A 15,213-nucleotide genomic window follows, 5' to 3' on the forward strand; every position below is an offset into this window, starting at 1 on the left:
AAGTTTAATTTCCCAGCTTTTTCTGCATATTACTAAAATTTAATTTTTATGTATTTATTGGATACTTGATGATCATTTTAATATTTTGCAAAAATAACTTACTTTTTATTTGCTTTTGTGCAGTTGAATGTTTAACGAATTTTTTTTAGTTTATTTTTCTTGATAGTATTGAATATTAAACATTATTTTCACTTCCATGAAGAAAATTGAACCGAATTGATTTATAGCATAGCTTCAAACATCTTGACTGTAAGCATTGAGCAGAAAATAATTGTAACCATAAACATGATTTAGTATTTCCGAGCTTCATATTGATGATCTGATTTAAAAAGAAACATTTTTTCAAATTTTAATTGAAATTATTGGATTAGAATAGAAAATATGTCACTTTCTGTTATTGTGTACTATGCATTTCTTGTAGGTAAATTATACATTTTTTCAATAAACATTTAAATATATTTTTTAATGTAACTATAGCACCCTCTGTTTTATGTTTCGTGTATCAGTTTATTACACAGTGCATTGTGTGCTACAATTTTCATTCATCTAGCATAATTTTTATGCATGGGAGATATTTTCTGTCTTTTAGTTGCAGCCGTTTTTGGTTGTTTCCTCTACCTTTTTATTATTTTTAAAGGACTATGAACAATTACCATATTTTTCTCTCCTAAGAATACATTTATATTATGTATTACTTCTCAGTTTTTAGAAATTCAAAAATACCGTTACAAGAATATCATTTCGTTTTAAATTTTAGCTTTAGCAGTTTTTCTTACTATAGCTTTAGAAAAAATATAGCTCTTCGAAGAATAGCTTTATCAGTTTATTAATAATGTTTTTAAATTGTTTTAAGTGGTTTTAAATTCTTTTTTACATTGATAAACTGAAAACAAGTGTTGTGTTGTGAGATATTCTTGGTGGTATCCAATCAAGACACATGATAACAAAGGTATAAGTTTAATAAATACATAGCATAACAATAAACAATAACATAACATAACAATAAATACATAGCATAACAATAACATGCTTACAGCACGTAACAAGGTTAGCGATGAACATCTATTAGGAATGGGTATATATACTCTCTGGAAAGGTAAGGCAGCGCCGCTATTCAGAAACTACAGGCTGTCGTCGTTGACTCGTAGTGATGACGGAAGGTGACGTCGGTTGACATCACAACACCCCTTTGCCCTAGGATAGAACAAAGGCTTTGAACCTGGTTGGCCTGACGATGGTATGTCTGGGCCTCAAGTTTCTGGAAGTCTGGAACACTCGTTGCTGGTGGAGATGATATACTAGGGTCGGACGAAACAGTCAACGGATCAGGAATACGTTTCCGCATTTGATCCACATGACGTTTAACTACCTCGCCTTCTGTAGTCACAGCCTGGTAGGAAACTGGACCTGTAGGTTTAATTATCGTTGCTGAAGACCACTTTGGACCCTGTCCATAGTTTCTCACAAAGACTGGATCGTCGGCACTGAACGATCTTGGAAGAGAACTACCATTTTTTCTATACGCATCTTGCTCCTGTCTCAACTTCCTCTCAGCCGTCAGATCTGGATGGAGTCTATCTAAGACGGTTCTTAGCTTCCTCCCCATCAACAGTTCCGCAGGACTAGCACCTGTTGTGGTGGTGGGAATACAATGTTGTTGAAGAAGGAACTTGGCAAGCCTCTTCCTCCAATTTCCCTTCACAATGTGTCTTAGGGCATCTTTGACGGTCTGGACTGTTCTTTCAGCCTGACCAATTCCGGACGGACGTCTTGGTGCTATCATGACCCTTCGGACGAGATTCCTCTCTAAGAAAATCTGGTACTCCGATGCTCGAAACTGACCTCCGTTATCGGAAACGATGACTTCAGGTATCCCATGGGTAGCAAAGATTTCTCGTAGGACGTCGACTGTTGCAGAAGCAGACGTGGAAGTCATATGACGCACTTCTATCCACTTTGACATAGCATCTACTATGATGAGAAATTCTTGACCCTGGAATGGACCTGCAAAATCTATATGAAGACGGGACCAAGGTTTCTCTGGAATCTCCCATGGATGCACTGGAGCTTTAGGAGGGGCATGGCGTGTCTGTTGACATTCCTGGCATCTTTGAACATGCACTTCTATGTTGTGATCCATGCCTGGCCACCTCACGTATGAACGTGCGAGAGCTTTCATTCTTTCGATCCCTGGGTGTCCCAGATGTAGAGCCTGGAGAACACGTGATTTTCCACACACTGGAATAACTACTCTATTACCCCATAACAAGCAATTTCGATGGGTTGAAAGTTTGTTACGTTTCGAAAAAAAAGTCTGAAATTTTTTATCTGGTTTTTCATTTGGCCATCCTCTCAAAACCCAATTTAGTACTCTTGACAAAATTGGATCACGCAATGTTGATTTTGCTATTTCTGCTGCCTGAAGCGGATGATCTTGTAAGTCCTCGGTAAACAATACCTCTAAAGGAGCGGGAACCTCAAATTTATCAGTCTCTTTTGGGAGTCTACTTAAAGAATCTGCATTTTGAATCTTTTTCCCTGGTCTATGAATTAGAGTATACTCATATGCATTAAGTATTAAAGACCATCTCAGCATACGCGGAGACAAAATTTCTTTAGTAGGCTTATTTTTTGAAAAAATTCCTAGCAGAGGCTGATGATCAGTTATAAGAGTGAATTTATGTCCATAAACAAAATGATGAAATTTTTTTATACCGAACACAATTGCCAACGCCTCTTTGTCGATTTGCGCGTAATTTCTTTCTGTCGACGTGAGCGTACGCGATGCGAAAGCTATTGGTGCTTCGCAACCATTTTCAAGAACATGACTTAAGACAGCTCCTACGCCAAACGGAGATGCATCGCAAACTAAAGTTATCGGCAATTTTTCATCGAACGGAACCAAAACCGCTTCGGAACTTAACAATTCTTTCAAATATCGAAAAGCTTCATCGTGGACTTTAGACCATTTCCACACTGAATCCCTATCTAGAAGCCTATGTAATACTTCAGCTTTAGTAGCTTTGCCTTTTAGAAAACTATTATAAAAGTTTATCAAACCCAAAAACGCTTGTAACTGAACTTTATTTTTAGGTACCGGAAAAGCATGAATCGCTTCTACTTTACTTTTGGAGGGGTGGATACCCTTCGCATCGATACGGTAGCCCAAAAAATCTACTTCCGTTACCCCAAATAAGCATTTGTTCCCGTTTGCTTTAAGTCCCGCTTTTCTCAAACGATCTAGTACTTGTTCCAAACGAGCGGCTAACTCTTCTTCCGAACTTCCTCTGACGAGTACATCATCAAAATATGGAACAACCCCTTCTAAATTTCGAAACAAATCTTCGATTAAATTTTGAAATATTCCTGGGGCTACGTTAATTCCGAATTGAAGTCTTTTTACCTTATACGCACCCTTATGCGTGATGATAGTCTGAGCTTCAGCGGAAGCATCATCAACTGGTAATTGTAAATATGCTTGAGCCAAATCTATCTTAGCATAATAACCTCCTCCTTTAAGATTAGAAAGAAGATGATTTACCGCGGGAATTGGATAAGGATGTGCGTTCATTGCTTTGTTTAACGTGATTTTATAATCACCGCACAAACGTACTTCACCTGACGGTTTAATCACTGGAACAACCGGTGTTGACCATTTTGGATTTGAAATTTCCTCAATTACTCCATCACTTTGAAGTTTTGCTAGGGCCGCTTCAATTTTGGGCCTCATTGCCAAAGGCACGCTTCTTGCTTTACATCTAACAGGCACCATATCAGAATTTATAGGAAGCGATACTGGATTACCCGTATACGAACCCAATTTGTTATAAAAAATATCATCGTAATTTTTAAGAACTTTTTCGATAATTCCAGTTCTAATTTCGTTTACTCCTGTTATTGAAATTCCTAAAGGTTCAAACCAAGAATACCCCAAAATATTCGTACAGGGATTACTTGAAATTAACAATTCTAACTTAGATTTGAAAAGGTTATGCACAACTTGAACCTTACATACGCCAGCTAGTGAAATCCCATTTTTAGAAAAGTCGCGCAGTTTAATTAAAGTTTTTTCGATCGCGGGTTTCTTAGAACGGAAAACTTTATTCAACGTTTGCAAAGAAATAATCGGATAATATGAACCCGAATCAATTTCCATTTCTAATTTTTCCTTATCAACCTCAACAATAACGTTTTTCTTAAACGGAGATTGAGAACTTAAAACATTCAAATATTCCGGTTGAACTTCAATTTCATTTGCACGCTGTTTTTCAAATTTATTTTTCTTCCGACAAACTTTTACAATGTGACCCTTAAGACCACAAGAATGGCATATTGCATTTTTGAATTTGCACGTTGAACGTTCATGTTTACCTCCGCAACCGAAACACACTTTAGAATTTTGGATTTGCGATTTGCTACTACCTGAAACATTAGAATTTTGTTTACTAAATCGCGCATTATTTCTTTTGTTCCTACCACGTACAAAATCAACTACATCCGAATTCTCAGAATAAGAAGAATTTTGGGTATGAATATGCTTTGATTGGGAAGCAGCAACCTCAGATGCTACTGCAACAGAAATAGCATTTTCAAGAGTTAATTTGGATTCAGCCAACAATTTTCTTTGAATCTCTTCATCACGAATACCGCAGACTAATTGATCTCGTAAACGTTCTGACAAAGTTTCTCCGAAATTACAATCTTCGGCCAGCTTTCTTAACTCAGTAACGTAAGCATTCACAGATTCTAACTTTGATTGAAATCTTTTATGAAACTTGAAACGTCGAAATATTTCTGAAGATTTAGGACAAAAATGTTCTTTTAAAAGTTTAATTAATTCTTGAAATTTAAATTCTGTAACTTCTTTAGGCGAAACTAAAGTCCGAATTATAGACAAAGTTTTAATTCCACAAACAGCTAAAAGAGTCACACGCTTTTTACTATCATCTTCGATAGAATTAGCCTCCAAGAAGTAAGTAATTTGATCAGCATATAACTCGAATGAATTTGGTTTTGAAGTGTCAAATTCCTGAATAGAGCCTACCGTCGCCATCTTAGTATGAAATTTAACTTAAGCCAGACGAAAATATAGCAAATAGAAAAACGCATTTAAAACACCTACCGGAAGTATTAAATAATACCGGTATTGAATCTCCTGAACAACTCATGGCGGGCAATCTTCTCCACAGAAATCCAGTTGATATCCAATTGCATCTTCACAAAAAATCCAATTGCAGTTGAATTTCGTCATGCCGTGTGGTCGAATTCCAATTTTCGTGAAATAGGATCAGTGGAATACGATCCCTTCTCGTCGCCACGTATTGTGTTGTGAGATATTCTTGGTGGTATCCAATCAAGACACATGATAGCAAAGGTATAAGTTTAATAAAACTATAAAACATAACATAACAATAACATGCTACAGCACGTAACAAGGTTAGCGATGAACATCTATTAGGAATGGGTATATATACTCTCTAGAAAGGTAAGGCAGCGCCGCTATTCAGAAACTACAGGCTGTCGTCGTTGACTCGTAGTGATGACGGAAGGTGACGTTGGTTGACATCACAACACATTTCGTTTTAAATTTTAGCTTTAGCAGTTTTTCTTACTATAGCTTTAGAAAAAATATAGCTCTTCGAAGAATAGCTTTATCAGTTTATTAATAATGTTTTTAAATTGTTTTAAGTGGTTTTAAATTCTTTTTTACATTGATAAACTGAAAACAAGTGGTTGAGATTGGCTAAAACATCCTAATTGCTTAATGACAGTGTTCCGTGATACAGATAGACACGATTTGTGTGCAGAAATGTCAATTTGTTATTTTTTCAATTAATTTGTTCATTTCAATATGCCTTATACAAAATTTTAAATATTAAATAAACAACCTTTTTAACGAGTGTTCTGCCATTTTTTTTAATTATTTTATTTATTCATTGCTTTTGCCTGTATGCTGAATTTTTATTAGGAAAATTAAATTGGCAAAAACATAGTTGACATGTACTAGATTAATTAGTTCAGTTCTTAATGTTTTCTTTTTGTGTGTGAGCCTTGCAAGGTATTTGAGAAACTACTATAACAGGCAGTAAACAGATAAAGCATGATCAGGTTCTTTAAATAATTGTAATGGATGCTTTAAAATTGTAAAAACGCCAGTTTTGTTCTTTCTTTTTTATCTATTTCTTTGCAAAATATTTTTACTTCAATGCAGTATTTTTTAAACCTATTTCTATATTGATATTCAATTATATGGGAAATATTTCGTATTTACATAATATGCCATTACAATTGATAACACTTTTAGACCAAAATTTTTACTTTACTTTTGAAACATAGTTTAGAACAAAGGGACTATGTGGGATGAAAAAATGGGTATCGTTCTGGTGAGTACTAGGAAAGGAAATGGTAAAGATGCTAATCAAGCTCAACTGGGTACCAACGTATTTTGTTTACCCACTTTATTATACCTATGAATACATTTAATGGTTGACTGCTTATTCTTTGATAATTTAATTTCCTTTTTTCAGAAACTGGACCATTCCTAAATAATGAAGGATCGGGTCTTTATCCTTTACAAAGTGCATGTAAGTCTTTTTTTATGTCACATTTTTTTAACTTTTTGATTTATGATAGTAAAGATTAAATTTTGTAATCATTTCATATTACTTGCTTGTCTGTCTTTTTTCTGTTCTTAATGTCTCTGCTATCTTTCAATTTCTTCAGAATTTGAAAAAAATAAGAATTATAATTTTGTATTCAAAATTTAAATCTTCTAGAGCTGTTGAATTTTTTAAAAGCACCATGAGCATTCACTTTTCACAATCAACGAAAAGCGAACTCCTGCTTGAAAAGGAATATTTCTTTATTAGACCTAGAGCATAAGTCTTCCTTCAGCAAATTCCACTTTATAACGAAACTTTTTATCGCAGTGTGAAGTAACATTCAACATGTTTTTCATATAGCAAAGTGATTGTCTTTATGACAAATTTTTCAGACATTTATCATTTTGATTTTTAATATTTTTAAAAAAAATTGTAATATCTGTTTAATATTTTAGCATTTACCGGTTTCTGGTATCACTCTCAAATCTATCAAAAAATGCTCTAGAATCTAGTTTTAGTTACTATTAAAATGTGAACATTTTTATGAAAATATGAAATCAGGAAATTTAGGAGGAAAAAATATATTTAAGTACAATGCACAAAATGAAAAAAATTAATGACTTTTAATCTATGGGTTGGATTTTCATGTACTACGATACAATCATAATGGTTTGAGGGTCTTTCCTCAAATATGCTAACTAACTTATGCAGAAGTTATTTTATTTTCCAAATCTATCTGCGAAACTATTTTTTCTCTTAATAAACATACATTTTTCTTGACAGACTTGGATTTTGACCCTTAAAATATAGGGGCTAGCTGCTATCTGGAAATTATGGTCCCATTCGTTTCAGGAAAGTAATTCTTTGATTCAAAAATTTATGCCCTTTAATATTAATTTCACTTTCTTGGTATTTTCTTATAGCTCTTTAAATGCATTTTGTAGGATTATTTTTAACGGTATTTTAATATATGTCAACATTAAAAAACAAGTTGGTGTTATAAATTTTTCTGTTAGTTTACTAATTCTAATTAATGCATAGCACTTTTTGTCCGAATTAGTATTTTTTTGCTATGCGTAAATATTTTGTTATTTGTGCACTCTTTGGAGAATGGGGATTGTTTAATTGAGTGTCAACTTTAATATTTTTATTACTTAATTTAATTGATATTGTTTAAAAAGGCATGAAATTCTTTAAAGCATGGAGTTTTAAAAGACAAAATATAGGATGGGAAATTTATCAACAGACTATTCAATTAACTCTTTAAATTGTGAACTTTTTCATTCAAAATCATTTACTTTAAAATTAGGGGGGAAATTTATGTCTTTATATTAAAAAAATTTTATCAACTGAAATAATCAAAAAAAAATATCAATTATCAAGCATTTTTTATGCAGAGACATCTTTTAATAAATAAATTTTACAATTGCGTGCAAAAATGTTTTGGTTTATCTAAATGGTTTTATAAATATGTCGAAATATATATAGAGAAAAATTATCTTTAAAGAGCTTTAAAAGTTTTGGGATAAGTAAGTCTTGGCTAAAGTATTGGGATAATAATTTCCTGATTATAGCTAAACCATATTTTTAGAGGTTCAAGAATCGAAATTTCTCAAGAATGTATGTTTATTTAAAGAAAGTACAAAATGTTGGAGAATCCTGCTTTTACTAGATGAAAAATATATTTGTTCTTAGATTTTTATTGTTCTCATCAATATTATGTAAATCAAAGTTATTTTTTTTTAAAACTAATTTCTGAGGATTCTAGTTATTTTTTGAAAGGATTTAACTGAATATGGATTCGATCCTTTTTTTAAATATAATATTATATAACATTTAATTTAAATTTAAACAAAAGAAATTTTTGATTATAATTTTTATCTATTTTTTTTACAACTATTTGTTAGATTATGACTAAGTTTTACAATATTAGTTCCTAACTGTTTCTCATGGGGTTGTGAACAAATTAGGATAGCACTCCAGTTTGACTAAAGAAACTCTGTTGCCCGGGAGACAACTGTGTTTTGATTTTAATACTATTACTGTGTTTTAGGCAATCATAGCTGTGTGCCAAATGCTGAAGCTACTTTTCCCTATAACAATTTTACTCTTGTTATGGAAGCAATAAAAGAAATTTTACCTGGTGAAGTAAGTGTTTATTTTTGAGGAATAATCAATTTCTTCTTGCAATGGGCCATTATATGACCCCCCCCTTTGATCATTTATTAATTCAACTTCTTCCACAAATTCAGATGTAACGCAAATATATTCTTATAAAATATTTGTAAGCTTTTATTTCTGAGAAGATTTTTCTTAAACTAAGAAGATATTTCTAACATAATGCATCTAAAGTTTCTCTGGCGTATTACTATGGGACAATTTGCCCATTTTTCAGTGGATGTTATTCAATTTAAGTTGAGAGTAGGACTGGGTAAGAAATCGATATATCACGAAATATCGATTTAACACGTATATCAGCAGGCTGATATAATGACCTTTGTTTCAGGCAATGCATCAGAAATCTGATTTAAGCTGTCGATATAAGACGAGCCTCGCAATATAACGATTTGACATGCAGGGATCCTTGCCTACACTAACGCTGCTACCATGCTGATGAAGATGATTTTGATTTTGTCTAGCTTCAAGGATGTTGATTTCGTCTAGCTATGAAGATGATGTTCGTTTCATGATGCTGAATGACCAAGAGCGAATTAAACCAGAAGTCGCGGTTTCGTGCGAGGATCAGCGTTGAAATATGCAATGTACTGCATCGCTTATTTATGCACCCTTTTTTTCCTTTGGGTTTTCACATTTGTTTGAAGATTTTTTTCAGGGGAACTTTCATTATTTTGCAATCGCTGTGCGTTTATTTAATTGGTTTTTAACTTTTCTTGTAAATTAGTAATACAGTGTAAAGTCGGGTATCCGGAATCGGTGGGACTTCCAGAAGTCCGTATAATAGATTTTTCCTTATAATAGACCCCCAAGGTAAACAGAGCTTAAAATGATTTAATAAACGATCTGAATCTAAGAAGCAAAAAATAAATAAACATTATTTTTAAGGGGAATAATGTTTTAGCATTAGAATATCTACTTAATCAAATATAAGATATTAGAAAAAAAATATTATTGCTAAAAATATGGAAAACGAAAAAAATTTAACAGTTATGAAAATATTAATCCGCCATTTTGAACTAGAACGATTCAAGCAGGAAGGGGAAATTCATGTCATTCTGGAACAAAGCTTAAAATGATCTAAATCTAAGAAGCAAAAAATAAATAAACATTATTTTTAAGGGGAATAATGTTTTAGTATTAGACTATCTAATCAATAAAATATGAAATATTAGAAAAAAAATATTATTGCTTAAAATATAGAAAACGAAAAAAAATTGACATATGAAAATAATGATCCGCCATTTTTAACTAGAATGATTCAAGCAAGAAAGGGAAATTCCCGTCATTTATTAAGGTGGGTAGGTGGAGGAGAAAAATTCATTTCCTCCTTATTTGTGAAAGAAAATAAGTGTAAAGAGGAGATCATTTAAGTTGAGAGTGGGGAAGTAACAAATTATTGTTTTCTCTCCATTCATTGGCTATCAATCAAGCATAAAGGCGGGGCACGCTGATCGGGTTCTCTTTATTTTTTCTTCTATGACTGAAAGAATCTGCTAAAGAAAGAATGTTACCCCCTTTTTCCCCCGCCTCCTAAATATTACATGGTATGGGGAGGAACGAATGTTTTGTTTCTCAAGGACGTGTATCCTTTTAGACCTATTCAAATTTTCCATTTTGACTCCCCCTCCACCTTAACGGTTGCCCCGTTTACCCTTTTCCACAGTATTTCTTCTTTCAATAAAAAGGTTCCAGGAAATGCCTCTTTTACTAGCCACCTGCATGGGAAAGGAGGGGGGGGGGGAGGGGACTCAGTTGCAGTCTTTTGAAAACAAATCTCCCTCATTTTCCTACATTCCAAGGGAGGAGCGTCACTCAATGGTCTTGGTAGATCTTCACTTCCTCTTTCTGGTGATTTATGGGTTCGATACATAAATCAGAGGTTCAGTGCAAGCTGGAAAAGGAGAAAATGTGTCAAAAGACCTTTTTTTTAAAGGAAAGGGGAAAATGGAGAGATGTTTGTTTATTTTGATTGTTAAAAAGTGTCCGGGAAATCGACCCTTCCGGGAAAGGGACGTTACACTGTATTCAAATTTTAATATTCAAAATTTAATCAAATATTCTTGTTTTCGGTGAGACTTCTGCTACTTAGTGATTGTTGTGCATAATTTCATCACTTTTTTTTTGTCTGTTGGGATTTAGCCTTTCTTGTCAATTATTTTTAGTAGTCCTACTGTTATCAGGCTTTCCACAGTACTTGAAAAACCTTGAAAGTCCTTGAATTTGGTTGAAAAAAATCGGGGCCCTGAAAAATCCTTGAATTCTGCCATAGGGTACTTGAAAGGTACTTGATTTTTTAGGAATTAAAATACTACGAACTTTTAGGAATTAAAATACTACTTCTTACCAAAAAAGTAGTAAAAAAATAATAAATTCAAAGGAAAATTATAGAAATTCTGATTAAAGCAATTTTTAATGCTTGAAGTGGAAAGGGGTTAAAGAAGATGCAAAACGTTTCTCTCCTAGATTTTTCAGACCAGATTATTGTTCATCTCTCTGATGTTTTGAAAGCTGAAATTTGTAGCAAATTTTAGGTTTTATAGTCATAGTTTTCTAATGATATATAGTGTTTAATTGATTTAAAAATATGTTCGATGTGTTAACTCTATTATTAGGACAGGTTGTTATTGTTATCCTATTTGTTCTCTTAATTTATGCACGAAGAATAATTAATTTTTTACCATTTTTAATCAAATTTTTACTGCTAATAAATAAAATGTAGTTTAAAGGTTTCATTGAATATGAATAAACATCGTGATTCACATTAAACTGATAAAATGTTCTACGACTTGTGGTTTAACTGAAAGTGATTAATGAATCACATATCAAATATTACTTTAAAGTGATTTGCAAATTACTCATCAGAATTCATATTAAGGTATTTTATAAATCACACATCATGGTTCACATTAAGTGATTTATCAATCACACATCATGATTCACATTAAGTGATTTATCAATCACACATCATGATATCAATTAAAGTTATTTCTAAATCATATAACGTATTTAAGTAATTTCAGAATCATGCCTCACAATTCCCATTCTAGTTATTTACAAATCACGCATTGTGATTCACAAAAGAGAGATTTAAGAATTACCACTCACAATTCTCATCAAAATGATTTAAGAATCATACATAGCTGTTCTATATCAAGCAACTTTTGAATCACAAATTGCAATTTGCATCATAATGATCACTATTCACATGAAAACAATTAGCTAATCATCCAACAGAATTCACATTAAAGTGATTTATGTATCTCACATTGTGGTTTATGTCTTGTTAGTTCGTGTGTTTTGTATCATTAGCTATTCATATGATTCCGGTTTAAGAAACATACACCGCAATTAAATTTAAATTTACAAATCACACATTGTAATACGGGATTTATGCAATCTTCAAGACTTACTTCAACTTTCTTATGATTTTGATTTACATATAGTATATCTAGATTCGTATAAATGCAATTTAAAAATTACGCATTCACAAAATTTTGAAAATCACGCTTCGCATTTTATGGATTTATTTTAAGGAAAATAAAGCTCGGTAAGTCTTAGTTAGTTATCTGTGAAATGCTGTTTTACAATAAATTTTATTATGTTCGAAATACATTACTGATATTCTGAAGTAACAAAATAGAAAATTTGATATTAAAATTGAAACATATATTTTGATAATTTATCTATGTTATAGATAATTATAGATTCTATAATTATTACATTTCCTGTAATCTAAAATTTGATCTAACATATTAAAAATGAGTATTTATATTTTAATAACCATGCAATTACACAAGCTTTATCAATTATTTACTATGCTTGTTTAATGTAACAGGGTGCGTAGCGTTTTTAAAAAGTGCTTTAAAGTGCTTATTTTCGTTGTTTAAAAGCCCTTTAAGGTGCTTTTTTCATTGGGTGTTTTTAAAAAGTGCTTAATTATCCCTTTTTCAAAAAGAGATTTTTCCTTTACTATGTTGATTTTCGCTTCGAATCATGCAAAAAGACACAGTTAACATTGTTCTTTCTATTCAACGTTTTCATAATTTCCCCAATTTATTTCGGCTTATAGTTAGTCCGTAGCGTTTGAAAACGCCATTCGTTAAATAATTCAAAATTTCATGATTTTTGACAATTGTCAAAAACAATGCCGAAAGGTTTTTTTTTTTTTTTTTTGACATGACGGTTAAAACAAGATAAAACCATCGATTGCCAAAATCTTTCCGACCCTGCCTAATTTTGATATTTTTTTAAAGTGCTTAAAAATATTTTTGAGTGCTTAAAAGGTGCTTATTTTTTGTTAAATTATTTGGCTACGCAACCTGTGTAATATGCATTATACATTCAATCAGTTTCATTAATTCTAATTCACTTCATTATTAAATTTTTCATGAAAAGTTTCACTGATGCTAGTTTTTAAATGTTGGCTAGTATTCTACGTTAATTGGAGTTTTTTTTTTTTTTTTTTTTGTCAATTGGAATTTTTCTAAGGGATTTGGAACACCAATGTAATTATCAACCATTTGTATTATCGGCGGATAAATGTAATAAATAATTTTTTTGTTGTTGTCAAATAAGCATTGTGATTTCTGCTTCTATGTAATTGTTAAATCTGGTTGACATGTACTTTAGCATATAACAATAATACTGAATAGGTCCTTGAAAAATTTGATTTTAGGTCCTTGAAAGTCATTGAAGAGTCCTTGAATTTTTTTTAAAAAATTGAGACTCTTAAGAAGAGAGAAAAAATGGAGTTTTTAATAAATCATCGTCATTTTAAATTTTTTAACAGAAATTAAAATAAAGCTTGTGTTTGTTTTTACTTTAAGCCATTGGTCTTAAGTCAATCCATCTTTATTATTTTAATTGAAAAAATTAATCAATGCTATAGAAGCATGTTTTATAATTAACCCTTTGTTTTGTTTTAGATTTATTCATTTTTGATTCATTTAAAGATTTCTGATTGATTATTTTTGAATATACCCAGTAAACACACACCTTGCGGCAAAGGTAAGGCCGTAAGCTGGCATTCTAGGTAGGATAACGGCAAAAGGCAAGTACAATGGGGTCCTTTATCGTTTGTTTTGAGGCATTTCAGGAAGAGGCGGAATAACTCTTCACCTATACAAGCCCGAAAAATAAAACGGTAGTTTGGCCTTTTACACTTAATTAGTTACAGGACCTTCATTGTATACCGTAAATTAATTGTAAGGTTACTATAGATTAATAATGAATAAATGCAGAGTTTGTAGAAAATGTGCTTTTGACTCAAAAATTTGAAAAAAATCAGGAGAGAAAGGAATAAAATTAATATTAACCATATTTTTTGAGAGGTAAAAAAACAACTTTTATTATTTTTTGAAAACTGGTGATTTTTTTCATACAATATTAAAAAATTAGAATTTTATTTTTTTACTATAGTTTAATTATACTTTATGGAATTTACCTATTAAATTTATAAAAAAAATAATTTTATTAAAAAATAATCATTTTAATTTTATTACAATTTTTAAATAAATATATATCATTATTTTCTTTTTGAAATCATTTTCTGAAGTATAATTTTTCACGAAATATAATATATTCTTACTTTCTAGAAAAATTTAATATATATTCCCATAAAAATAAGAATAAATATTAATACTTATAGCTAGATCAATTCCTTTGTTCATTGAAAAAAAGTTTTTATTTTTTTCGATTGCTTATTATAAAATACTGTTAAATTTATTGTATTAAACATGTACTTAAAAAGAGAGACTTACTGAATTGAATACTTATTGAAGACTTTTTTTTTATTGAAGACTTATTATTATTTTTTTTTATTGAATAAGGGATGCATTTATTTTTAACATTAAAGGATTCCACAAAAAATCTATCATTTTTATAATTAATGTTAAAAAAAATAATCTATTAGTAATTTTATATGAGAGCAGTAAAAAGCTAAAGGTCCGTTATTGTTTGTATTTCGTCATTTTAGAAAGAAGTAATATGTAAACTTTTCCCATCGGTTATGTTTTGGTCGCTTAAAAAGTATTACTGTAAGCCCTGAATGAAATCAACGTAAATTTTTTTCCAGACTATGATTCCTTTTTTAAACCTTTAAAACAAAAATGAATGGGTAAGTTCAAAAGTCATAGAAATAAAATTATTTATAGAAAATAAAAGGAAAAAAATTATTGTAAATTGCTTAAATCCTCCTTGAAATTATAAATATCTTGAATTTAGAGCAACGATTTTTAATGAAATATGCTTTTTTATTACATTAATTGCAAACTTTTATTACAATTTAAGTATTTTGTAACAATGAATGTATACCATTTAAAATAGTAAACTTTTTATTTATATAAATTGCTTACTTATTTTAATGTTCATTTTAAACGTAATATCTTAGTTTAATCACTTACTTCTTAAAAACAGGATTCAAAATAGTTTAAAT

General features: G+C 31.0%; 2 protein-coding genes across 4 annotated transcripts in view; one reads left to right on the plus strand and one right to left on the minus strand.

Moving 5' to 3' along the window:
- Positions 1 to 15,213, plus strand: part of LOC107452560 (protein-lysine N-trimethyltransferase SMYD5) — a 125,495-nt gene that overhangs the window by 70,929 nt on the left and 39,353 nt on the right. For 2 of the 3 annotated variants that reach the window (XM_043050579.3, XM_087154795.1), the window contains exons 9-10: positions 6,528 to 6,584; positions 8,656 to 8,750. In XM_043050579.3, coding sequence (XP_042906513.2) covers positions 6,528 to 6,584; positions 8,656 to 8,750 — 152 coding nt within the window. Of the gene's footprint in view, positions 1 to 6,527; positions 6,585 to 8,655; positions 8,751 to 9,108; positions 14,115 to 15,213 lie in introns of those variants that run through there. The other variant, XM_016069052.5, reaches the window with a different exon arrangement.
- LOC147801180 (uncharacterized) lies at positions 3,895 to 6,304 on the minus strand. The gene is made up of 2 exons (XM_087155090.1): positions 4,016 to 6,304; positions 3,895 to 3,906 (listed from the first exon to the last, which is right to left on the minus strand). The coding sequence occupies exons 1-2, from the start codon at positions 5,051 to 5,053 to the stop codon at positions 3,895 to 3,897; spliced, it is 1,050 nt and encodes a 349-aa protein (XP_087011216.1). The 5' UTR covers positions 5,054 to 6,304.

This window comes from Parasteatoda tepidariorum, chromosome 11 (assembly GCF_982258835.1).
Source record: "Parasteatoda tepidariorum strain Cologne lab strain chromosome 11, Ptep-v5.0, whole genome shotgun sequence".
NCBI classification, from domain to species: domain Eukaryota; kingdom Metazoa; phylum Arthropoda; class Arachnida; order Araneae; family Theridiidae; genus Parasteatoda; species Parasteatoda tepidariorum.

Excerpts from the sequence above, each read along its gene's own strand:
- LOC147801180 (XM_087155090.1), bottom strand. The coding sequence starts at position 5,053 with ATGGCGACGGTAGGCTCTATTCAGGAATTTGACACTTCAAAACCAAAT.